Here is a 26,622-nt window from a genome sequence, read left to right as displayed (position 1 = left end):
GTTTTGACTCAGTTAACTTGATCAACCCCTTCATGGATCAATGCCTTGTCGTGGCGAAGGGGCTTGAATAACTCAGAGAAGCTATGAGCTATGCTATGAGCTATGCCATGCAGGGCCACCCAAGATGGACAGGTCATAGTGGAGAGTTTTGACTAAACTTTTTGAGGAGGAATTAAAGAACCTTTTAATGAGGGTGAAAGAGGAGAGCGCAAAATATGGTCTGAAGCTCAACATCAAAAAAACCAAGATCATGGCCACTGGTCCCATCACCTCCTGGCAAATAGAAGGGGAAGAAATGGAGGCAGTGAGAGATTTTACTTTCTTGGGCTCCTTGATCACTGCAGATGGTGACAGCAGTCACGAAATTAAAAGACGCCTGCTTCTTGGGAGAAAAGCAATGACAAACCTAGACAGCATCTTAAAAAGCAGAGACATCACCTTGCCGACAAAGGTCCGTATAGTTAAAGCTATGGTTTTCCCAGTAGTGATGTATGGAAGTGAGAGCTGGACCATAAAGAAGGCTGATCGCCGAAGAATTGATGCTTTTGAATTATGGTGCTGGAGGAGACTCTTGAGAGTCCCATGGACTGCTAGAAGATCAAACCTATCAATTCTTAAGGAAATCAGCCCTGAGTGCTCCCTGGAAGGACAGATCGTGAAGCTGAGGCTCCAATACTTTGGCCACCTCATGAGAAGAGAAGAATCCTTGGAAAAGACCCTGATGTTGGGAAAGATTGAGGGCACTAGGAGAAGGGGACGACAGAGGACAAGATGGTTGGACAGTGTTCTCGAAGCTACGAACATGAGTTTGACCAAACTACGGGAGGCAGTGCAAGACAGGAGTGCCTGGCGTGCTATGGTCCATGGGGTCACGAAGAGTCGGACACGACTAAACGACTAAACAACAACAACTTGATCAAAGGTCAGATAATTTCTTTTGAAATTTCAGTGTGAGAGCCACACCTGCACTTTCCCATATGGGCATTTTCTGCAGTAAAATCTTGTGATCAATGCTCAAGATTGTAAGGAAAAAATGAAAGAGGGGACCATATAACTCTTCACTGTGTGTGTTTTGCTAAGAAGTAATCTCCTTAAGTAATTCGAAATAAATATTAAAAACAAATTGACCCAAATCTTTAAATAAATTATCTCTGGTCTTTTTTTTAATTCTTCCTTAATTAATGTACATTTGCACTTACAAGAGAAATATATCTAATCTTTCATTGTTATATGCTCCCTGCACTGATGTTGTTGTTGTTTAGTCGTTTAGTCGTGTCCGACTCTTCGTGACCCCATGGACCATAGCACGCCAGGCACTCCTGTCTTGCACTGCCTCCCGCAGTTTGGTCAAACTCATGTTCGTAGCTTCGAGAACACTGTCCAACCATCTTGTCCTCTGACGTCCCCTTCTACTAATGCCCTCAATCTTTCCCAGCATCAGGGTCTTTTCCAAGGATTCTTCTCTTCTCATGAGGTGGCCAAAGTATTGGAGCCTCAGCTTCACGATCTGTCCTTCCAGGGAGCACTCAGGGCTGGTTTCCTTCAGAATGGATAGGTTTGATCTTCTTGCAGTCCATGGGACTCTCAAGAGTCTCCTCCAGCACCATAATTCAAAAGCATCAGTTCCCTGCACTGATAGGAATGGTTTAATTTCTTCTTTAAAAGATAGCGATTAATAGGCCATAGTAAAATTACTGCATGTTCCAGACTCCTACGGTAGCATTGGGTGTTGTTGTTTTTCAAACCACTGGTTTGTAATTGCATATGGGCAAAGATAACGTGGGGACTATGTGAAGAGAAAACAAGTAAAAATCTTTCAACAGAAACCTTTGTGAGCATAAAGAACAAAATTATGATCCTAACTGGACACTGACGGATTATGTTTTGATTATGGTCTAGTTGTCGCTGCCTAGACTATAGACTAGGGATGGACTGTATCCCCACCCCCAAATACATATATCAATTAATTTATTTAAACCCTACTTTCCAGCCAAAACAATAGCTATCCTGCTTTCCAGCAGAAAAGGCTCCAAGCATGGCTTACAGATGATAATAATAATAATAATAATAATAATAATAATAATAATAATAATAAGGAAATAAATTGCAAGACCATCCATGAATTCTGGCTTAAAATCTAAAAGGTGCAACACAACAGGGGAAAAAGTCACAGCGAGGAAGAAGAACAAAAATACACCCAAGCACCAGTTTGTAAAGCCACAATTCTTCCAAAGACCTGGATGGAAAAGATTCACTTAGTGTGATGGAATGGCTTCATCTAATTGAGAGTTGAGGGAGAGCCAGAGACAGCTGGTTTCTCAGCAGCACTGATGGAACTGCCCTGCTTCCCTTCCCTTCTCTCTGATCCACATCCAGATGGAATGGCTGCCGCTAGGTGAAAGTTGGGGATAGCCAATGGCTGCTGGCCTCTCTCACATGGAATAGCTGTGTTTCTCTTATGTCCTTTCTGTTTGCAGCTTGATGGAATGGGAGACTTCTTAAGACATGCAAGCAGCCTGATTTAATATTGCGAACGATTTTCTGAATTCTTCCCATTAGCAAGTATATGTCATATACCTGCCCACATGTTCTTTTTGGAATTAACTTTGATGTCAACCACAGAGTGCAATGAAGTATCAGATTTTGAGTTAAAGTATCAGATTTTGAGTGTGGAGAAGGGAGTGTTAGACCAGGAGAGCAAATTACAGGAGTTCTTTTCCTGATTCGACACCTTCCCTTAAATTAAATCAATTGGGGTGGCAGGAGGAAACAGATGATAGCAAATCAGTAAGATTTTACAAAGGGGGAGATGATAGAATTAGATACTGTGGGGGGTAAGGCATGCAATATGTATGTAGCCAGATGCCCTGGATTACAGCACTTTTGTGAACTTTTTAGCTTTGTGGTTGTAGATTGCTTCTGTTAAGTCATAGGAGCCAGATGGAATTGTAATGCCCCACTGTGAGCATGGGAATTAATCAATTGCTGTTTAAATCTTTGAGGGGAAACCATAGGGTGTTAACATCAATGCAGTAGTTGTATTCCTGAATGTTTTACTAAGTCTGTTGGTGGCTGAGAGAGAGAGCAGAGCTATGGAGAGGTGAAAAGTGTGCCTGCTTGTACATAAACATAAAGAGCTGCTTTATGTACAGCTCTTCAAATAAGGAATCTGATCTGCAAGAAGAAAGGTCACTCCAGGAATGTCTTTTAAGCACCAGCTTATTCACACTATTTGGAGTTTTGTTTCCTTATGCCTATGATTTTACATCCATTTTTTTTAAAACATTTATATCCATTTATTAGTATTCTGGACTCCCAATGCACCATGTATGTTATATGGTTATATAATGATCAGCTTTTATTTGCCTTAGATTCTGTCTACACATGCTGGGGCTGGGGAAACTCAGCCAGATGGGTGGGGTATAAATAAATTATTATTATTATTATTATTATTATTATTATTATTATTATTATTATTCAGAAACCCAGAAAAATAATGATGCTTCTTTTAGGTAGAAAGGCAGGGAAAGGGAGATTAAAACAGGAAATCCAAGTCAAAAGTTGACTGCATGTAAATTAGCACACAAGAAACCTAGCTTTGAATCTTTCTCTCCTTTTTTATGGAGAAGCATTAAAAAATGAGGCTCATCATTGCCATGTTTGCATGTAGTGCTATGCCAAACAAAAGCTCAGTGCTACTGTGCTGGCTCCCAGGGAGGAAACTGCAACTTGTTTGGCATGGTGTCAAAACCAAAGTTTGGCTTAGCATACGGTCTGAACCTAGGATCATGGTTATGCTCTCTCCTTAACCACAATCTGTAGCCAAGATTTGTTCTTCTGTGGGAACCATGTTTGCACAAAACCACTTCCGCATCCCACGGAGGTGGTGTTGTGGGCTTGCCCCGACCGAACTCTCGCGATGGGGGCTGAGAGCTCAGCCCCCTCGCAAGGTGGGAGTTCCCGCCTCCGTCAGACCCAAGCCGACCAATAGGGTCGGCCGGGAGGCGGGGCTTCACTTCTTTTAAACAAGCCGGAGGCGGGAACTCAGCCTCTTTGCCCCCTTGCTCCCATCAATTCATTGTGTCTTGTGTCTTATTTCACGGGGGGGGGGGGGACATTGCCACACAAGTGTGGAAACCAGGACCATACCTCATGTTCTTCTTCTGTATAATTTAATTGTAAACCAACATGCACCCCAAAACCATTCACTCTGGTGTTGATCCTATTACTTTGAATTTGGGAATGGTGCTGGGTACAGTGATATACTGGTTTTGCTTATGCTGCATTTCTGTCCGAAGCTTTATTTTGAGTTTGTAATTAACATCTTACTGCTTGAGAACAAGACTGCCTAATTCAATATTAAGATAGTCATTATATTTATTAGTGTTTTTTTTAAGTGTGGGCTTTTTTTCTTGCCAGCCTTCTCTCTAGAATGTCACTAATGGACTTCTAATGCAATTGGGACTTATGTAGAAATAAATCAGTCACAAAGGGAAGGATTTATGATCCTTGAAAAATTGGCAGTAGGTGCATTAGATAACTAGTGTTGGGCAAATAATGCATACCATTAGGATCCAAGGAATAAAGTAATGGGATGACATCTAAAAAGTAATACTTGATCATAAGGAAGATGCATTTATATTGCATGCAAGCCATTTTAATTGAGCTAGAATATTGTGTAATTCTGAACAAGCTGTTTTCTGTGTTTTCTTCTTTAGGATTATGTTCCCTATCTGCCATATTAAGGGGAAGTATTTGGTTCCATCTTCTTCTTTTTAAAAATGAGAGATGGAAAACTCTAGACGAATAATATGTGAATGCTAACAGAAATAATTCTTAACTTCTTGTACCAGAAGCAGATTTAGGGCAGTGCGACTAGTTCCACTGCACTGGGTGCTGAGCCTAGGATGTGCCGCAGGGCATCACAACTATGAAGTAGTGAGTTGAGCAGAACGGAAAGTGAGAGGCAGGGGCATCGGATTTTGGCTTTGCACACTACTCAAATCTTTAAAACCAAAGGAAAGTAAAGCCCCCCCCCAGCTTGCACAAAGCACTTGATTATTTATATTTATTTATATAACTGTAGCATGTGATTGCCAAATAATGCCCAGTTAGCTTCATGGAAGGGACGCGGGTGACGCTGCGGGTTAAACCACTGTGCCGCTTGGGCTTGCCGATCAAAAGGTCGGCGGTTTGAATCCCCGCAACAGGGTGAGCTCCCGTTGTTCGGTCCCAGCTCCTGCCAACCTAGCAGTTTGAAAGCACGCAGTGCAAGTAGATAAATAGTTACCACTCCAGCGGTAAGGTAAACGGCGTTTCCATGCGCTGCTCTGGTTTCACCAAAAGTGGCTTAGTCATGCTGGCCACATGACCTGGAAAAACTGCCTGCGGAAGCGGACAAACGCCAGCTCCCTCAGCCTGTAAAGCGAGATGAGCACCGCAACTCCAGAGTCATTCGCGACCTGACTTAATTGTCAGGGGTCCCTTTACCTTTACCTTTTAACTTCATGGAAATGGGATTCAAGTAACACAGTTTAATAGACTACCACCAACTCATGCTACTGGTGGTAAAAGAGCCATGAGTCCCACCTATTACTGGGCCAGGTTCAATATTCTTGCATCAGGGTACAAAGCCCTGAACTTAGGCCCAGGGTACCTTAAGGACTCATGTCAATGAGGACTCATGTCTTCATTGCAGTGGAACCAACTCTGAGATTCCTTCTTATTAGAAATCAGGCAGGCATAGTCCCTGCTGGGCTTCAGAAGCCAGACTAAAGCAGTTTCGTTTCAGGAGTCCTTTAGGAATGCTGTAAGGATGCTTTATTCTTTGATGCTTAAAATTTCATGCTTAAAATTTTGCATATTGTATGTTTTTATTTTTTGTAAACTGCTTTAATACCTAGATGTGGTTAAAAGTAGTACAGACAGACAGACAGATATGGATATATTGGCCAAACTGCATACTCTAGTCATTGCCTTATTCCGGCCCATCATCAATAACAATGAGAAAGTGGCATATTCAACATGGTATTTGTCATTTGATACACATTTAATGGCACAAACTATTACTGAGTTTGAAAAAGAACCCCAGAGGGTCCTATATTTTTCCACTGGGCATAATGCTCAATGTGGTTAATATTTTCCTGGAGAAAATACCTTGTGTGAACAAGGCATGTTTGTACAATCATACCTCATGTTCCGCTAGGTTCATGTTGCGTACTTTCAGCTTGCGAACGTGGCAAAGCCTGAAGTGTATACGTCCGGGTTTCACTGTGTGCGTGTGTGCAGAAGCATTCTGCATTCATTGTGCATGCGCAGAAGCATTCTGTGCACTCCACACATGCGCAAAAGTGCTCTATCGTGCCGTGCACATGTGCAGAAGCGGCACTCTAGTTACGGACTTTTCAGGGTGCGAACGACACCCTGGAACGGATCGAGTCTGTAATTAGAGGTACCACTGCATAAGAGCAAAGTATATCTTTAATATACTTTTATTTAATAACGATCAAACTTTAATATTGACATCTCAGAGTTCTGTGTCTGGCTATCAGCTGTGCTAAACAACAGCAACCTCATTTCTGACTGTAAAGGAATAGCATCTTCTAGGATAATTTACACCACAGGCTTGAGAGTATTTGTAGGAAACCTAGCATTTTTGTTGGACATACATTTTGAGTGTCATATATATAACAGACACCACAAAAGTTATACTTCTCTCTGTGTGTCTCTTTCTCCTTGTTCCGTGTTCTAGCATCAGCTTTCATCTTCATGTAAATACGCCAAACTGTGTCCTAAGTGACAAAGTGTGCCTTAAGGGGACTTAAGAATGAATAGGTTTAACAAAAACTATTTTAGCCTAAGCCGTGTCCATCTTTAATTAGTTATCAAGGTTAAAGGAGGGTCAAGAGCCTGAAGCAGTTTCAGGACTAATGTGTCAAAGAAAAATGAAGCCTTACACTGAGAAGGAAATGATGTAGCTTAGAGGTGCAATAATTCTGTGACCCCGTGTCAACCATTAGGACTACTAATGGTGGTAGGGAGGGAAAACATTTCTTGTGTTGCAGGTGGTTCAGAAGCTCCAACTGCTCAGAAGACAGGCTTTTAAGGAGAATAAACAAAAGCCAAATGGAATAATGCACTCACGCTTTACGAGCAAATTGAATAGATGAGATATTATCTTTTGATCCTGAATTCTTCTGCCAAGTCATTGCCCCTCCAAATCCAAAAATCAGTTATACAAGGAAAGCGAACACCTTATATTAATGATACTGAACTGCTCATAATATGCCGTCACATCACAACCACATCTAATTCAACTAGTGTCAGTTTCCTAATTAGATAAAGTGCCCAGAGCTCACACTTTTGAGTGCTTATGATCTACAGACTGCGTGCTTTTGTTGCATGAGAAAAGACGCACAGATAAAGTTCCCTACTCAATTTGTGATCCACATTTCCTTTATTTTTGGAGCTTAAATATTTTATTAGTCTTAAACAAATAAAAAGAAAAGGTGGTAGCACAAAGGAATATCCATGCAAAGCTTTGTAATAATTAGAAGAAAGTTTCCATAGCATCACACCCCCCCCCCGGCACCTTAAATGGGCATGGCAACCTTTCTTTTCAAAGGAGGTCCTTTTGATAAACTGAGCCAAACCAACTCCATGTTGGCAGCCAATTATTGAATTTCTGCCACAGCAGCTAGGAGAGATTTGTAAATACCCAAGTTCCTGGTCACCTGGAACAATTGCTTTCAGGTGATGAGGCAGGTAAGATCTTCAGAAGTTTGCATTTGCCATAGTCTTATTTACACCAGTTTTGCAGATAGCCACCCCCCCCCCAAAGAAAACCACTACTAGTCCATAACATTTGTAATGGTTTGGTTAGCCAGCTATACCTAATTTGTAATTGGTGGAAACATGTTGGTGTGAGAAACTGCTTTAATGTGCCCCACATTAAAAATGAATGGTGGTGTGATTTTAGCCTTCAGCAGCTTCATGTAGTGAGATGATGATGATGATGATGGTGATAATGATTGAATTTATATACTGTCATATACCCGCGGGTCTCAGGGTGGCTCACAGAATAAAATAAGATCTTAAGTAGGTATGCACCCCAAAAGCAAGAGCTAACTTATGTACATGTCCTAAATCCTAAATTTTCTTGTGTATGTGAATAACGTGGCCCTTTTGTTGCATTACACATTGTTTTAGAACATTGTGAAAGACAGAAGAGCAGCTTGAATGAAATGTTGTACCTTGAGGGAAATGTTAAGAGACCTGGGTTCTTTCTCAGCCATAAACTTTACCGAGTCTGCCACAATCTCTTAGCTTTTGTTTTGCAGGTAAAATGGAGTTGTGGACAATATAATACACCTGAATTGACCATACCTGAAGGGTGGGATAAAAATTGTAAGGAATATGTTGAACTTACCAATATTTGAAATATGATTTTCTGTGACAGACTTTAAGAGCTGCCATACATATTTACCTATTTTAGTTGGCTGGTTGCAAGAAGGGAGGGTTGCATTTTTTAAAAGCACAAGTGAGTAATAGTCCCTTTGGAAAGAAACACACTAAAAACAAGACATTATCTCCTGCCTAATAAAGTTGCCTGTCCAAAGTGGCACCTGCTGTTAATTTCACACAAAACAAGATTTGCTCTTCCAGAAAACCCTTTAATCATAACATTTAAAAACTAAGCACAAATCCCAAACATGCAGTTAACTCCAGCTGCCTTTGTTGTAATGTATTGCAAAAGATTTCACTGAACGATGGAATCCAAAAGCGAATGGAATTACCTTGGCAGCTATTTCTTTTAAATTGCTCTTGAACCATCCCTAAGTAAATTCCATTTGAGAAGAATTTGCTTTAGATCTCAGGAAGATAATAGTCATATGCATTATGATGTAAGTAATAATAATTTAATCCCTGAGATTTAGAAAAAGATGCATTATGTGAATGGATGAGGAGAATTTATTCTAGATCTGTAGCGACAAGTCTGGCAATATAGGAATAAATGTATTGGTGTATGGAACCTGTATTTTTATTATTATTTCAGTATTTAAAATATTTTGGCTGCTTCTCAGGACATGTGCCAATTTAAAGAGGCTTACAGTCAAAATAGAATAAAAAACAATTATAGCATTTAAGAATGCAGTAGTACTAAATGTAAAACATTTTAGAATATTTAACAGTGCATTTTTATGTATTTATTTTACAAAAGTATTGAGACAGGCCATCACATACCTGGAAGGCCAGTTGGAAAATAAATCTTCAGGGCCTTCCAAAAAGCCTGCATTGTGTTGGTCCAATGAGAGGGGATTCCGTAGCCATGGGGACACCGTAAAGAATCCACTCACCTTACTGAATTAGGGTGATTACGCTTAATGTTTTATTATGTTTTTATATATGTTGGGAGCCATCCAGAGTGGCTAAGGCAACCCAGTCAAGTGGGGAATAAATGATGGTGGTGATGGTGATGGTGATGGTGATGGTGATGATGATGATGATGATGATGATGATGAAATAAGACGTCCCTATTTTCATCGGAAGAAATTTTGAAGGGTATGAAACTGGTGCAATCTTGCAGAAATTACTTACCTCATCAGAGGCTTGCTTTTGTCCACTGAGACTGATGAGACAATGCAACCCTACGAATGTCTACTCTGAATTAATTCCCACTGAATTGGTCTCACTTCCAGGTACATTTATAGCACGGGTGTCAGACCCAAGGCCCGCGGGCCAAATGCGGCCCGCGAGACCTCGCCATGCGGCCCGCGAGACCTCATCATGTGGCCTAGAGCGCCAGAATGCAGGGCGCGCTGAGCAGCCCGCCCGCCGCCCGCTGCCGCCACTGCCACCGCCGCCACCGCCCTGTGCTGCCTGGGGTCGACTCCCGCGTCTGCAGGGGGGCGTAGTTGGCCCCCTGCACCAGCCCCTCCCCGCCGCCGCATCATACCCTCTGCCAGCCAATAGGGCTCTGGGGGGCGGAGTCCAGCTGCAGCGGGAGAATTTCTCTTTGCTGGGCTTCTGGCGAGGCATCACGGCGCGCGCCACGGAGCTCCTGAGGGCAGCCAGCGTGTTCGCACTGCCCGAAGAGCTCCTGAGCCACTGAGACCGCCGCCGCGTGAGTGCCGGGGGTGCCTGCTGGACCCCCCCCCAGCTGAACAGAGAGAGAGAGAGAGAGAGAGAGAGAGAGAGAGAGAGAGAGAGAGAGAGAGAGAGAGAGAGAGAGAGATCGACCAACCCTACTGCGCAAGCGCCATTCATTTCCATGGGAGTTCGCCCTGCAAAGCCCCCTGAAATGAATGGCGGCGGCAAGAGTGGATCGTTTCCTGAGCCATTGAGTAAGGTTAGTGGCCGCTGGAGACGCAGGGAGGGAGGGAGGGAGGCTCTCAGAAGTAGCCGGAGCCCACCCGGGCAGATTAACCCTTGGGCTGCTGGGTACCATCAGCTCATTCACCCGCTGCCTTTCTTCCGCTGCTTTCGAGAGAAGTCCGGCTAGGCGGCAAGGCTGGAGTTGCAGGCTGATGCAAAGGAAGGGGCTTGAGGAGCTGGGGACGGGGAAAGAGATCTCTTAGAGATCTCTGCTGGCACCAGAGAGGGATGGCTGGTCGGGCAGTTTCAGCTCACGGAGGATTGTTTTCTGTTTGAGAAGCGGGGAGGCTATTGACAGGGAAGCGAGCGCTCACTTTCCCTCTGGAGAGCTCAACAGCTGCTCTCGGGCTGGCAGCGCCTTGAAATCAATTTTAAAGAGAGGGAAAGGGGAGGAGAACAAGCGGAGATGGATGGAAAGAAGGCGGGAGGGAGGGAGGGAGGGAGGGAGAGAGAGAAGGAGGGAGGGAGGGAGAGAAGGAGGGAGGGAGGGAGGGAGGGAGGGAGGGAGGGGAGGAGGACAAGCCGGGAGCCTCTGAGGGGGAGAGCGAGAGAGCTAGGAGACAACGAGGGAGCAGCCGCTTTGCAGCCGGCCTCAAGATCTCACATCTATACACTCTCCGATCGATGGCAAGGAGGGATAATATTTGTCAGCTGCAGTCCTCCCCCACCTTTTCCATTCTAACCCAAGAAGGGAGGGAGCCGGTGGAGGCCGTCTGTCTAAGAGGCGTTTCCTCTCGGTTCCAAAAACAAAACAAGAATTAGCCCATTATAAAAGAGGAGAGAAGAACCCCGCAAGCGAGTAAAATCTAGTCAGAAAAGTTAAAAAAAAAAAGTTAATGCCTTGTGTTCGCCATATGTGTAATAAACAGTGTTTGGCAATATTTGTATGTTTTTTTAAAAAAATTACTCTCTGTTACCAAAAATCATTTTTCAATAAATTGAATACCTACTTGCCATTATTCTGACTATGTTTTTGCTTTCAGAGCTAGTTATTACTTACATTATTACAAAAAACAGTAATAATTGAATGCAGTGACAATAATTTATAATAATAAAGAGTGGACACATAGTCCTACAGATACAACCGGCCCTTTGAGGGTGAGCAAACTGCTGATGCGGCCCCCGATGAATTTGAGTTTGACACCCCTGATTTATAGGATTGCAGCCTTGGGGGCTTAGCTTTGGCTGGACTGTGCTCTCATTCTTAGAGCACAATATCAATTACAGCTAGATGATGTGTCAGACATAACTTGGGCCACTCACTGTAGACAATTTAAAGTTTATTGATTTCACTGACATCTAGTATTTTTACAAGGTGATGCTCTGGGTCACTTATTTTAATATGCACAAGTACAATGCTGAAGCATGAAGGTAGAAAAATAATAATTCTGAATTCAGGCCTGCAAGTATTTCAAGACACTGGATTAAGTTTGCAGAAGTGGGCATTGTAAAGTTGACTCCTCAATAAAAATGAATTGCTTAAGTGAAAGCAGTTTAGCTAATCATCAGGTCTCTTGCCCTGGTTGATCATGTTTTTAGTACACTAGAATAAAGATGAATGTGACATTTTCTAGAAGGAAAGTAATATTGTGCATGAACAGGTCCTGCGATCACTTTGGAGAATGATCATGAATACTTCTGCTACGGTAGCTGTTTTTGACCAATAGAGTAGAAAGAAGCATTGGGCTCCAATATTGCTTTTGAAAAATCAAGGACATGTTTGTTTGGGCAAAAGTCAAAGCTAGGTTTCCCCAATCCGCATGTACCACCAATTATGATTATCACCTTTTCAGGAACTGAAGTACAGCATTAAAAAAACACAAGTCTAAGGCCCAAAACTTTCAGTTCACAGTAACCCAGTAGGTCATAACTTCGATTTATACTAATGCTATACTGTATTTAAAACCATTATAAGATACTCAGAACATAAAAAAACTCATTGTACTGAATTCATACTTTTATTTTTACCATTAACGTTTGCCTTTTCTGCTGTCTATTTTATTGTTTACCAAAATACCATGACAGAAAAGCTCAACATGTTGGTTATGGCATTTGTAGTAGATTGCAGGCCAGGAACTCCTGGGAATGGCAATCAGTATGTAGAATAGGCTTGCAGCCCAATCCAAACCCAACATCCACCAGAACAGGAAAACTGGAATTGGTGGATCTTTGGCTTTCCTGGCTAAACTAGGACATTCCAAGGACATGGTGGGATGGAGAAAGGCAAGAGTTATACCTATATCAACCCCGTTTCAGCTTGGTCATGTCATGTGACCCTACAAATTAGCAGAAAAGGGCCAGAAAAACAGGAGGTGCGAGTTGAACTCCTCCTGAATCAAGTTTGGAATAGGGTGGTTTGTGGTGGCATAAATTACACCAGCATAAATTACATTGACTTTCTATTGTTAGTGTTGCTTTGTACATAAACGTTAGACCACAGTGCTCCTGTTGGGACTTTAAATACAGCAACAACTGGACTCCTTGGTTCTTTTGTCTAGAGTTTGCTCTCAGTTCTTCCCTGTCTACTACAAGGCCTGTGATGGATTAGTAACCCAGGGCATTCTGGAACACTGGATAGAATGAAAATGGATTTACGGTACTAGAAACGTTAAAAGTTTTCTCAACATTTTGAGCTTTGGAAACAGGCTGAGGCTGCATTCCAGAGAGGACCCAAGATACTTTGTTGCCTGAGGCAGAAAATCCAAAAGGCACCTCAGATGTAACGATAGCATTTATCCCTATTAGTCGTGTCCTAAAATCCACTCCCTTGATGGCCTGTACTGTGGTCACGTGAAACTAGGCAAACAGTGCTAGGTGCATTCTCCTTATTGCCTTACTGCTTTTACTTTGTGTTTTTTAAGAACAGGAACATTTAACACAGTGCTCAGCCCCAAGAAGTTTGTGGTCAGTGAAGTCATGGGAAAGCATTTTGGTTGTGCTTCCTAGAATGGAAGTGGCTGTGCCAGTGTGGTAAGGGACAGCAATAAAGTAATTTCAGTTTGTTTTTCTCTCTACTCTGCCTCATTCCCACTTGCTGATCCAGTTACAGTGAAGTGCCCCACTGAAATCATTCAAGCATGCCAGAATGTAAGTTTTAATCTTCACAGTGCTTGCTGACCAAAATGAGAGACTCCTTTTGCCCCGCAAAAGGATTCTTGTGAATCCTGGATGTATGTGTGTCCCGATGTAGTTAATGCTGAGGAAGAAGCCCCCTGTTCATGTACAAAGACTATCCAGTTATCATTTCATTTACAAGGAAAGCAGGTTTCTGCCTTAGCTCTGATCCAGGTGAGTTGAATTAATGCTCCACATTTTGTGGATTATAGCAAGGCTATCACACAGCAACAGCGAGATACGACGGCACCTTTTTACTGTGCTTAAGCATGCCCAGGTTGTAATTTGCTCTCCCCCACTCACCCACCGTTATAGCTGTTTATCTAAGGTATATACAGGAATAGGACTTGTAAAGACATAGTTTGTCTGCCTGGGAGAAAAGGAAATAATGTTTTGTGCTCTTCCTTCAGGAGATCTAATCGCATCTGGGAACCCAGAAAAGCACAAACTGAGTTTCCCGCATTGATTCCATCAGCCTGATAAGGCTGTACCTATTACTCCTTAGCGGTGTGCAGCAGATGTGTAGGCTAGAGACCTGGAATGCTGACGGAGATGAGAATGCGCCATCTGATTGTTTGGGTGCTTTTTTTCATAGGGTGTAGAAAAAACCAATCATTGTTCCATTATTAGGCATTCTCTTCTGCACAACTATTATCTTGGTGAATAATGAAAAATGTAAACCTCACAAATGAACGAGAACGTGTTTGTCTGAAAAACATTTTGAAGCGAGTGTGTAAAATGAATGCCATTCTATTCTTAGCCATGCTGGGTGGGTGGGTGTTTTCTCTCAGTGCAATCCTACTTCTAAGTCTACTCAAAAGTAGGCAAAGGTAAGTCAAGGTAAAGGACCCCTGGATGGTTAAGTCCAGTTAAAGGCGACTAGGGAGTGAGGCACTCATCTCGCTTCAGGCCGAGGGAGCTGGTGTTTGTCCACAGACAGCAAAAGTAAGCACCCTTGAATTCAATAGGACCTACTCCCAGGAAAGTGGGTAAAGGATTGCAGACTTGATCTCTCAAAGAACAAGCATGACATGACTGAGCTGACCTTTCCTCTCAGCCCTATTGTTGAGTGATGACAGCTTCTAGATGCCACTAGTGAAAGCAGGATAGGGACCAAAGGTGGTCAAACTAACCCAGGAGCAGGGTGTTTCCTCCACCAAAGGTGTGGTGTAGTGGTTAAGAGTGGTAGACTTGTAATCTAGGGAACCGGGTTCGTGTCTCCGCTCCTCCACATGCAGCTGCTGGGTGACCTTGGGCTAGTCACACTTCTCTGAAGTCTCTCAGCCCCACCCACCTCACAGGGTGTCTGTTGTGGGGGAGGAAGGGAAGGGAGAATGTTAGCCGCTTTGAGACTCCTTCGGGTAGTGATAAAGTGGGATATCAAATCCAAACTCTTCCTCCTCCTCCTCCTCCTCCTCCTCCTCCTCCTCCTCCTCCTCCTCCTCCTCCTCCTCCTCTCACCTAACACCACAGTAAAATATGTTGTCAGTGAAAGGTCCTTTTTTGAAACAAGGCTCTTTGTCAGAGATCTATATATCACAAATCTGGAACTTTAAGTACAGCAGAGAAATTCTAGTTTACTCTTTGATAGCACGGTTATGAACATTATCTTCAGTAAATGTGTTGGGAGCTCTCAATGAAAAACAATACTTTTTTTGCAGTCGTCAGGAATTAGCTAGACAAGACAATACTTATTTAATTATAAAACATATGCCTGCTTTGTTGGTTTCCATCTGTCTCTTTGCTGATTTGCAATTAAATGACCAGAAGAAAAAGATGTGCCCTGAAGCTATGGGGCGGGATGACTCATCTCTAATGGTTACACTTTATACTGTTTTTGTGCATGTGTGTATGTGAGGTCCTATTCACAATCTTCTTCTTTCTGCTTGCATCTTTGAAAAGTATTTGGGGATGCAAGCACAAAATGGTTAAAGAGAGGGTAGGGTAGATGTAAATAAGGCAATTTAAAATCAACAGCACACACACACACATATCAATTTTAAACCAGTGTAAGTTCCCCATTGATACTACATCATAGGCTTCCTAAACAAATCCAAAATCTGCAAATCAGGCAGAGTGTTCCTATCTGATAATGATCATATTGATTTTTAATCAGCATTGAAACGCCTCCTTTCACTCATTTTGCTAGATCACACAAAATGCTTCACCAGATGCTGACTTACCAAGCCGCTGTGAATGTGTGGACTCATACTTACTGAGGAGAGAGCTTAGCCATGATTCCCAGTTCGAGCAGCATGCTAAACCAAACTTTGGCTTAATTTAGGTCACATTCGCACTATACATTTAAAGCAATATTATACCACTTTAATGGGACGCGGGTGGTGCTGTGGGTTAAACCACTGAGCCTAGGGCTTGCCGATCAGAAGGTCAGCGGTTCGAATCCCTGCGACAGGGTGAGCTCCTGTTGCTCGGTCCCAGCTCCTGTCAAACTAGCAGTTCGAAAGCACATCAATGTGCAAGTAGATAAATAGGTACTGCTACAGCGGAAAGGTAAACGGCGTTTCCATGTGCTGCTCTAGTTCACCAGAAGCAGCTTTGTCATGCTGGCCACATGACCTGGAAGCTGTACGCCGGCTCCCTCAGCCAATAATGCGAGATGAGCTCCGCAACCCCAGAGTCAGTCATGACTGGACCTAATGGTCAGGGGTCCCTTTACCTTTATACCACTTTAAATGGTCAAGATTTTCCCTAAGGAATCATGGAAGCTGTAGTTTGTTAAGGGTTCTGAGAGTTGTTAGGAGACCTTTTTCCCTCTCATGGAGCTACAATTTTCAGAGTTGTTTAACAGTTGAACTCTCTTCCCAGGGAACTCTTGAGATATAAAGGCTCAGACAGCCCTTAAAGTATCCTTGGCCTAAGTTGTTTAGGACTCCAATAACTCTTTTGACAATGTGTAAATGGACCCTGGTACCTTAGTTCACTTAAAGGGAAATGTTGAGGTCAAATTGGTAATTTTGTAGGAAGCAAAAAGTGTTTTGTTACAGACTAGTTAAATGTTTAAGGGACATTTCAGCCTTTCTGCAGCTTTTTTACTGGTTCTTTGGGGGGGGGGGCGTTTCCAGTTCTTTACCATACTACTTCCGGTAGTGGTGTGACTGTATGCAACAACATTAATTTATTGCTTTTTTTAAAAAAATGATTTGATTGCAAAAAGAGTTAAATACAGTGTTTTAAATGACAGGACTCTTTTAAAAAAATCGATTTGTGTCGCATAAACAGTTAAATACTGTGCTTTTAAATGACTGTGGAAAGGTTTGCATTCTGCTAATACAGTTTGAGAGGCTCCGGAGGTCCATGAAACCTCAAACCCTCTTGATTTACCTACATCCAATAAAGACACGGTGTAACTCTAGCTATGGAGATAGATATCGTGGTAGCAATCTATCCAATCCCTTTCATCTGTCATTGTTCCTTCTTTATCTGTCTGTCTGCAAAAGCTGTGGCTGGAGGAAGAGTCTTTCATATCCTTTGTAATTCTGGACACAGGAAAATATAGGTATATCTAGTGTAAAGAAAGGTAGTTGACTGACATTTAATCTTCATGAAGACTGACACGAAGGGGGGAGCTAACCTTCTGCAGTATTTCTAGTTTGATATTCTGTGGCGCTTTTATTGATCATCTCCGGCGTCGGTCACTGCCTATAACGATAACTGCTTCAGAGGCAGAAAAGAGGAGATTGAATAAGGCCTTCAGGACTGTCAGCTTCTTACTGATAGATCTGTCAATAGTTACTGCTCCCTCATCCTTTTACCACTGTGAGAACTGTTTGTCTTGGGCATCTTGGATGCTCTTGCATATCGACACTAGAGTTTAAAGCCAGCGGGGTGAGCTTTCCCCCGTGAATCACTGTGATTTTTCCCCTTTAAAGAACAGAATGATTGTTGTTGTTTTAAGATTCTAACAAAGGAGAATGATGAGGCTGTCTGAAAATGAGTTCGTTCCTAGCAGTTTAGGTCAGTTTACTTCAGTGAACGGAATTACCATACTGATGTAAGAAGCTGAAGTTGATTATGAGATCACAGAGCAGGAGGATTATGGTTAACTGACTTGGGTTCATTGAAATGGGTCTGTGATGTCAGCTCACTTCCGAATTGCAATCCCTGTGCATAATTCTCAAAGCAACCAAAGGGAATTATGAGTTCATAACAGAATCTGGATTCCAGTCATGGTGAGTGGTAGCCATTGTGAAGGGTAACAGATGTTCATCCTATGTTAATTGATGCCCCTCGCTCTGTAGCCTACCTGTAGTTATGACTCCATCCAATGCTGGTACCCTACTTATCCATGGTGGTCAGACTATCCTGAGCTATCCTGGGAGCAAAAGCAAGAACTCCTGTCAAAATACAGAAAAGAGGATTCATTAACAGTAAATTGAGCACCCTGACTTCACTCTGGTTGCAGCCAAAGTTAAACAAATCCTACTGCTATTCTCATTGCTCTCATTGGATGATTTTGGCTTCTGTAAGAGATTTTACATCTGTATTACCTGAGATGGGTTTTATGGATGCAGTCTCAGTGGATAAAGAAGGGCGTAGTTCAGGGAATCTGCTTTGCATGCAGAAGGTTCCTGGGTTCAATCCTCAGAATTTCTAGATAGGACTGGGAAAGATTAAATGATACTGAGCAATATGGGCCCAGTAGAAGACAGCTTCCTTTGGCTCAGTTAGCTTGGGCTGGATTCAACTGCCCCATCAGATTCCCTGCCCCATGCACTCCCCCAACTCCCCCAACTCCCCCAAATCCATTTTGGAATATAAGAACAGCGTGTGTGGGGAGAAGCATAAATGATTGAACTGATGGAACAATATTCTTTTTGCTACATTGAATTCTACTCATCAACTCCAGAGACCTTAAACAGCATTATTCTCAACTGATTCAGGAAAGGCCCACAGTAGGCTTCCATAGGTGTATAAGTAACCCGCATGGTCTTAGTCTCATTCTTCTCAGTTTCTATTAAATCATTGTTTTTGAGGTTTTGGTTACTGCACATGTACCTAGGCCAAATTTGTAATCAGTAGGCACCAATCTTGCATATAATGCCACCTAGACTATGGTTTAAAATTAAAATTTGCATTTAATTCCTCAGATGGTAGAAGAATGCAATCTTCAGCCATGAGATCTTTGATGGTGAACAGGGATAAACCCAAATTTACCACATAAATGGCCTTTTGCCTGAAAGTCAGTCAGCTACTCCATACAGCAAAAAGATAAGTGTTTTGATTAAACAACTTAATACAACCCTACAAAGCCACCATACTCCTGTTCTCATTATTACAGTAACACTTGCATTATTAAGATACTGAGAAATCAGTGCTGCTCAGCAAGGAAGAGGCCACATGTAGAAATATTCGAGGTGTACACATCGAATCCATCTAAACAGGTATATCTCTTTGTCACCAGTATTGTAACTGTGTGTTAATAGAGCCTGCTGTTGGGAAAAACTGAATGCGCCCGCTTGAAAGGATAGCTGCAGTTTTGTCATAACGATTCCCAAAAAAACTGTCTTAAAATCAGCTATATCTTTTATTCGAAACACTCATAGGGCAATCTTCTAAGAATATGTATCATTCATATAAGGATTGCCATCTCTATTTTCTTCTTGTGATGAAAGCTGAAAAACAGTTTCAAGTTCAGATTCAATTTTGTTTAACAGCTTGTTAACGTTTCCCTTCCAACTTCTTTTCTTGCAGATGATGACTTTTTTCATGAGCTCCCAGAAACCTTCCCTTCGGACCCTCCAGAGCCACTTCCTCACTTCCTCATTGAGCCTGAAGAGGCGTACATCGTGAAGAACAAACCCGTGAACCTGTACTGTAAAGCTAGCCCTGCCACCCAGATCTACTTCAAATGCAACAGTGAATGGGTTCACCAAAAAGACCACGTGGTAGATGAAAGAGTTGATGAAACATCTGGTGAGTTGTTATTGTTTTGAGAAAATGTACTAATGGCTATGTTGGATAAATTATTTAAAATATAATTGCATAAGTAATCTCTCTTTACTGTACTGCTGGAAAAACAAAAAAAAAGTCTCCTTAGTTGTGCTTCATCATAACTTGGTGGTAAAAACAGACAGCAGGGGAAATTCTAAAATCTGATACCATGACACACCATGACATGCACACCACGACAATGTTAGCTCTCAAGGAGTATTGATGAGTAAGAAGAGTAGGATACAGAATGCTGGCCCTGTTATAACCTAATCTCTATGGCTTATCAAGTGGAATTAAAATGCAGATATGCAGTCATCATATATGCATCAGGCAAACAGTATCAGATGCATGTAGAGGGATTTCCTTGACATAAAATGTGGATTTTTATCAGCCTAGTGTACATGTCATTTCTGTGTGTGTGTGTGTGTGTGTGTGTGAGAGAGAGAGAGAGAGAGAGAGAGAGAGAGAGAGACCTTCACTTATTGGTCTATGCCAGGCATCCCCAAACTGCAGCCCTCCAGATGTTTTGGCTTACAACTCCCATGATCCCTAACTAACAGGACCAGTGGTCGGGGAAGATGGGAATTGTAGTCCAAAACACCCGGAGGGCCGAAGTTTGGGGATGCCTGGTCTATGCCAAACAGACTATGTACAAAACCTGAGTAAAGCAAATCTATATACCCAGTTTTCTCATGTACAAAACATGTATTTGAAGAGGTCACTGTCACGTGTTCAATCAACATATGGAGGTTAGGCACACCATGGTGTGAAGCTTGCCACAGTAATTGAGTTCTTCCCACACACATAGGGAAAAACTACTACTGTACTGGTTTACATGTGGTTTGATTCAAGTCTGAGATGAATGCACAGGTCTGAGACTGAATGCACAGGCAGACATTACGTCCCACATCCATTCAGGATGATGAATGCATGCACACCATAACAACTGCATAGGGCTCAGGGCTCCCATTGACTTCATTGACCACATTTAATATCATGGAAAAATCTAAGAGGCTTAGAAAACATCCCATGGGCCATAAACATATTTGTGTCAATGATATGATTCCTCTTGTTTTGAAAGATTAGTAATCAATATACTTTGGGTCACATACAAGATAGAGAGAAGTGGAGCTTAGTGCTGTCTGACAGCAATGAAAAATAACTGGCTAGCAAGGAAGGTGATTTCTTTCATATGGGAATTGTACCAGCACTTGGCCTAATTACTCAGAAAAAATAATTCCACCAGATGCCTTGGAAGTCTCATGTGAATTGGACTTTATTTGTTTCAGCTCATTTATTTGCACAGAGGCTGTTTTTTTTATTAAAAATGCACTTTTAACAGTGCAGTGCTGTGCACGATTTGAGAATAGGAAAGCAGTGAGGCAATCACTTAAGTTAAACTGGTGCAGGGAAAACCCAATACCTAGGTTTTTAGAAGTAGAAGAAACAGATAAATTAGCACAACTGCAATAGTTAGGAAATTGTCTGATTCATTCACACGCACACACGCACACACATCGTTTGCCCATCACAGTAGACCAAGGTTTGGCTTACCGGGACCTTGCAAATATTCTGGCTCCATAGAGGAGCTACCAACCCCTGCTGTGCTAGTTTTACCACAGCAACACAACCCAGCCAAGCAGGGCTGTCTTAAGCCTATGCAGCACTGGGGTGCAAAGATCCGCCCGGCGCCCTCCCCCCCAGTTGCCCAGTCCCAGGCGCGCAGGAGGGCAGAGCCAGCTGACTGCCTCAACATCTCACTGGCTCGGTCGCCTCCGAACTCGCAGCGCAGAGCCGCCCACAGCAGAAGAGCCCTCCACGGCACTCTGACCGACGGGCAGGCTCTTCCCCAGACTCAACTCTTGGGCCCCGTACTCTTGACCTGGCACCCCTGAGAGCCCGGCGCCCGGGTGCCCCGCACCCCTAGTGCCTATGGGTAAGGTGGCCTTGCAGCCAAGGTTTGGCATAGCATGTTGTGTGAACCCCAGATCCTAGCTGAAGTCTTTCCTCTGTAACCACAATCTATTCTATAGCCATGGTTTGTCCTATGGTTACAGTTCGTGGTTAACCATGGTCCAGGTTGGGATGATAATGCCATATGGTGCTGTGCTAGAAGGACTGGGGAAAGGAGCAAAGCAGGTGCCTGCTCCTCTTTGGGAGCTCGCCATGTTTGTACAATTTTGGTAAAATATAGTTTGGTTTACCATGATGTGCAAATAAGGCCATAGAGAAAGGAAGAGAGAGTTGGACGGATAGGCATAGATATGCACAAATGCACAGATATTAATTTCATGTTGGCATTTAGATGCCAGGCCCAGGTGGTCCTAGTTAGTAATGAGTGTAAAAATCCTGTTCCTCTATGAAATTCAAGTAATTTCCCTCCTCTTGATCCAAATCCAAGAGGTTTTACCCATGTAATATAACTTAGCAGTGCTATGCTGTGAACAGCCTTTTTGGCTGTGCCACATTTGAAAGCAGAGCAATAAATCAAGATTATGCAGCATTTTAGGGTGCCTGTAGATGCTGTTTTATTTTTCTCAATGATGCTTAAGTTCTTAATAAACAGGCTTGTAAATAGCCGTTTAACCTCACATAAGTGTTTACCAGTGAAAGAAGATTAAATTCACATTTCTCCTTCCTGTCGGTATATCTGCATCAACGCTCAAGTAACAGGAAGCAAAGCTCATCTTAAGTTGCTTCTGAAATGCCAGTTTTGAACCAGATTTTCTTCTAAGTCCTCAGATAGCAAGCAATGACAAGGGAAACAAGACAAGCAAGTAGTAAAATGCATGTGTGAATGGCAAAATCTGATCATGCATTCTGTCCTAAAAGGCAGGTGTTAGCCAGAGATTACAGGGACGAAGGATCAGGAATGTGAAATAAAAGCATAATGTTCGATGTACTTGGCACAGCAACTTATCTGGGATTGTAAAAGGTAAAGAGATAAGGAGAGAGAAATCCACTAAGGGCTGTAAAGGATTACATGTTCATGAACTCAGAAGCACTGTAAGGGCCAAGCCAGATGAAATTGGTGCAGTAGTTTGTGTATATTCCTGTGTGTGTCAGAGTGTATCTGAAAGAAAGCGAGACGGAGGGAGAGAGGAAGAAATAGAGAATGAAAGAATGAATGTATTTTGGCACTGATCAATACAGCAGCAGAGCTGTATATTCTGTTTCAGCTATGACTGACGATGCAGAAGTTCTGGAGAGAGAGTGCCTTAGTTATCCCAATTCCCATTGAGAATAACTAGAAATATATGTCCTTTGAGGCCCAATTATTTTAACAAAAAGAATCTTATACCCACTTGCTGACTAAAGGTTCAAAGTTAATATCAATATAAGTCTTGTAAAGTGCAGTGCTTAAAAGTATGCCTGAGTATATTAGACCAGGCTGCGTTCCATGGTTATCCTCCAGAGTGTTGACCTCTAGTGTTAAAGCATCTTGTTACTAGAAGTGCAACTGGAGAGGTTGGGCAAGTTATCTTGCAAGATTTGCCCAGCTTTAGCTTGCTCCGCATTGCCCTCTGACATTAATGAAGCAAAGTTCACCACTTAATCTGACCCAAACTTCCTTTCACCTTCTCCAATAGGACTTAGAGCCAGCAGACCCTCCATGTATGTAGCTGCTTTTGCAGCTTTTATGATGACTTGATAAACCAATGTGGAAGCATAGATTATTTTGCAATCATTATAAATTAATCAAAAGAGAGAGAGAAAACCCTGATCACCTCTCCTTCCTGACTGTTTGTTTTCTTTCAGCATGTTGGATACACTTAACTTCATTTTTGAAAAAATGCATTTATTGTTGCAGTGCATCTTTTGTGCCAACTAGTTCTGTGCTGCAGCCAATTAACTAATCCAGTTGCTTAAAATGGACTTCAGCATCTCAGATTTGCATGGTAGCCAAAGACATTTTTCTGCCTGAAGCAGAGCCCCAATAGTTTGCCACCATGCTAGGGGCACTCTAAGAAGCCTTGCTGAATCTTTCACCAATTCCTGTCTTCATAGTATCACCTGAAGCAAGTTGCTTCTGCTCTCACCCTATTTAGTGCTTCTTGAAACAGGAAGACCCAGCTTGGCAGGCTACTTGGCAGATCAGAATTGTTTGTGCTTTGTATTTTGTGATAGTCTTGGCTCTTGAGAATCTTGTTTAAGGACATCATAGCCAGAACTGCTTGATGGTACAGTATTATTATTATTATTATTATTAAGCAATAATAATAAAGCAACTACTCTATTCTGAACTTAAAAATGGAAAGCGTAAAGCTGGTCGTCAACAAAAGAGGTTTAAAGACTGTCTCAAGGCAAATCAGGACGCAAGGGAGAAACGTGCTAAGAGGAAGAGACACTTGGCAAATCCACACTGTGATCAACTCCCACCCGGAAACCAATGTCCCCACTGTGGAAGGATCTGTGGGCAGTGGCGTAGTAATGGGGGGCGAGGCTGGGCAGGGGCAGCAGACTGGACGGGGCTGACCACCTCCGACAGCCACTGCCATCGAGGAGAAGCCCCAATGCAAGCGAGACTGCCTCACTCCGCGGCTTGCTTGCGGGGTTTGCCGTGGCGCCATGTCATATGTCTCTTGTGTGCGCATGTGTCATGTGACACGATGTGTGCGTCATGCGTGATGGACACCCCACCCCCTGGTGGAGTGCCATCAGGTTTGCCAGCCTGGGCAGCCAGCTACACTGCCGCGTGTGGGTCCAGAATTGGCCTCCACAGTCACTTACGGACTCATTGTTAAAACCGTGTTCATGGAAGACAATCTTACTTGGCTATGAGTGATTGCCAAAGAGAAAGAGATTATTATTATTATTATTATTATTATTATTATTATTATTATTTAAATTTACACCCCACCCTTCTTCCCATAAAAGCCCAGGGCAGCCAGCAGGCAAATTACAAAACAATAAAAATATCTATAAACCATTCTAATACAGATGCAGACTGGGAAAAGTCTCTACTTAAGAGATCAAGGTTCTCAGTAGTAATTGAAAAGACAGTATTTAACAGGAGTGGATAAATTCCAGAGGGATGATGCCACATCACTAAAGACCCGTTATCTATATTGTGTGGAAAACATCTCCTGATATCATGGTTTCTTCAAGAGGCCTGCACAGTGCATGGCTCCATTGGGTATAGAAGGATTAAGACCATTTTTCAAGTGTGTAGCTAATTAACAGCCAGTACAGTTCATTCACCAGTGGAATAACATGGTGTCGATATCCTGCCCCAGTGAACAGTCATCCCGGCACATTTTGCATTACCTCAAGGACTGCCCCACATGAAGCACATTGCAGCAATACCACCTGAAGGTTACCAAAGCATGGACAAATACAGTTCTTGTGCTTTTAGGTTAGGGATGATATTTTCTTTGGAGCAATGGCCAGACCAAACACACCTGCTGAATGCACAAAATAGTTTGTAAAACTTTACTAAGGCTAAGGATTAGAAGAAACTCTTCAGTTGTGAGATGATCAGATAACTGCATCAAAGAAGTTTTAAGTCAGCCGAGGTTAAACACATAATCAACAGGGCAATAGCAAATAGAAAGATTTTGGTCAGGAAGCTTAAGTGCATCTGCCAGAATTGCAGGCTGCATGAGCAATAATGCCACATGCTAGACAAAGATGTTCAAAAACTCTTGCAGTATACATGGTGCAGAATGTATATCCCATTTGTCTTGTCACTGGGTAGCTGTATTTCATAACACTGCTATAATTCTCCAGTAACATCATAGCCATAAAATATGGAATGTGGCTTTTCCTACTCAATATGAAGTATCCATGCAGGTTTTTTTCCTTTATCATATTTGACGTTTAGATTGCTGTCATTTTAAGTGTCTCTCAGGCTTCCCTTCTCCTTCCTTCACATATTTTCTGCTGGCTATTTGAGAACAAAGAGGCTCATAAGCAGCATTATTAAAAGCATGGCTTTGCAGCTTCTAAATCATGCTTTTTCAAAGGAAGGAAGGAAGGAAGGAAGGAAGGAAGGAAGGAAGGAAGGAAGGAAGGAAGGAAGGAAGGAAGGAAGGAAAAGCCCAGGCCTTCAGTGGATGAAGGACAAACACAAGGCAGCAAGTTCCTTGTGGTTATATTTGCCAGAGCAAAACTTCCCATTTTACATTAAAAAACAACAACAAGCACCTTAAATGGAAAAAAGTAAAACACATTGAAGCTTCAGAATAGCACAGACATTTGGTAGGTTACAAGTAATCCAAAATGCCAGATATTTTGAATGTTTATAATTTTCATAATTTGCTAATGCAATGTCTTCAAGGAAGCTTCCTGACCCTTCACTTTGGTGTTACTCAGCCAGAATCATGGGAGTACTAGAATTACCATTCCCTAATCCATGATTCTGTTGTATGAAATTCCCTTTCATCACTGTTTCTAGGACACACTATCCACTGGTGTTGGTACTGACTCTTTTTTGTACCTTAGTAGATAAATTTGTGTTAGGTAAATCTACTGATTTTCCAGAGACCAACAAATTATGACTGCACAGAAACATGCAAGCCCAAAGTTAGGTGTCAGATTTGGACTCCAGCATCCTTTCTTCGCTACTCTACAGCAGGAGCATGGCATTAGCAACAGCCTTTTAAAAAATGTAATCTAGAGGTAACCGAGATTGGCAAGCTTTTTCCAGTATTGCCTTCCCACCATCATATGTGAACTCAGAATTGTGCAGTTCACCACTGTAGCATCTCTCAACCCAGATGGGAGGTAGAGACAGAGGTAAGCCGAAGAGGAGGGGCTGGATCATTGGTAACTGAGGGCGACTCTTGGAACTGCCTGAGGTTTCAGCCCTCAGTAGGAATCTTCTCGTGGCTGGAATTATCAAAGCTTCAAAAAGTCAGAGACAGGGTCCATACAGAGTAAGCTCATCAGGGTCTGAGGCAGTGGTAGTGATGACAGGTACAGTCAAAAGGTCAACATCCAGATGAAGCTGGATTAGGCAAGGCAAGGATCACACGTCTGCTGCTGCTGTTACTGCTCCTTGTAACAATACATTGCTCAGTTGTTCAGGCAAGGCTTTATTGACCTCCAAGAACCATGGTTGACCTGTGGGCTCTGGACTTCATAGAGTTTTTGCAGGAGTGGCAGATCACTGGTGGTGCAGGGGTTAAGGCTCCAAGTCCTGATGATTAGATGCCCAGTTTGAGATATATGCACCCCTGC

General features: G+C 42.5%; 1 protein-coding gene across 2 annotated transcripts in view; it reads left to right on the top strand.

Annotated features, from left to right (window-relative positions):
• UNC5C (unc-5 netrin receptor C) overlaps positions 1-26,622 on the top strand; it is a 318,735-nt gene that overhangs the window by 178,231 nt on the left and 113,882 nt on the right. For both annotated transcript variants that reach the window (XM_060278455.1, XM_035111588.2), the window contains exon 2: positions 19,201-19,422. In XM_060278455.1, the coding sequence (XP_060134438.1) occupies positions 19,201-19,422 (222 nt within the window). The remainder of the gene's footprint in view (positions 1-19,200; positions 19,423-26,622) is intronic.

The sequence above is a fragment of the Zootoca vivipara genome, chromosome 9 (genome assembly GCF_963506605.1).
Source record: "Zootoca vivipara chromosome 9, rZooViv1.1, whole genome shotgun sequence".
NCBI classification, from domain to species: Eukaryota; Metazoa; Chordata; class Lepidosauria; order Squamata; family Lacertidae; genus Zootoca; species Zootoca vivipara.
Note: the sequence above shows the minus strand (reverse complement) of the source record. Positions and strands in the feature narration are given on the sequence as shown.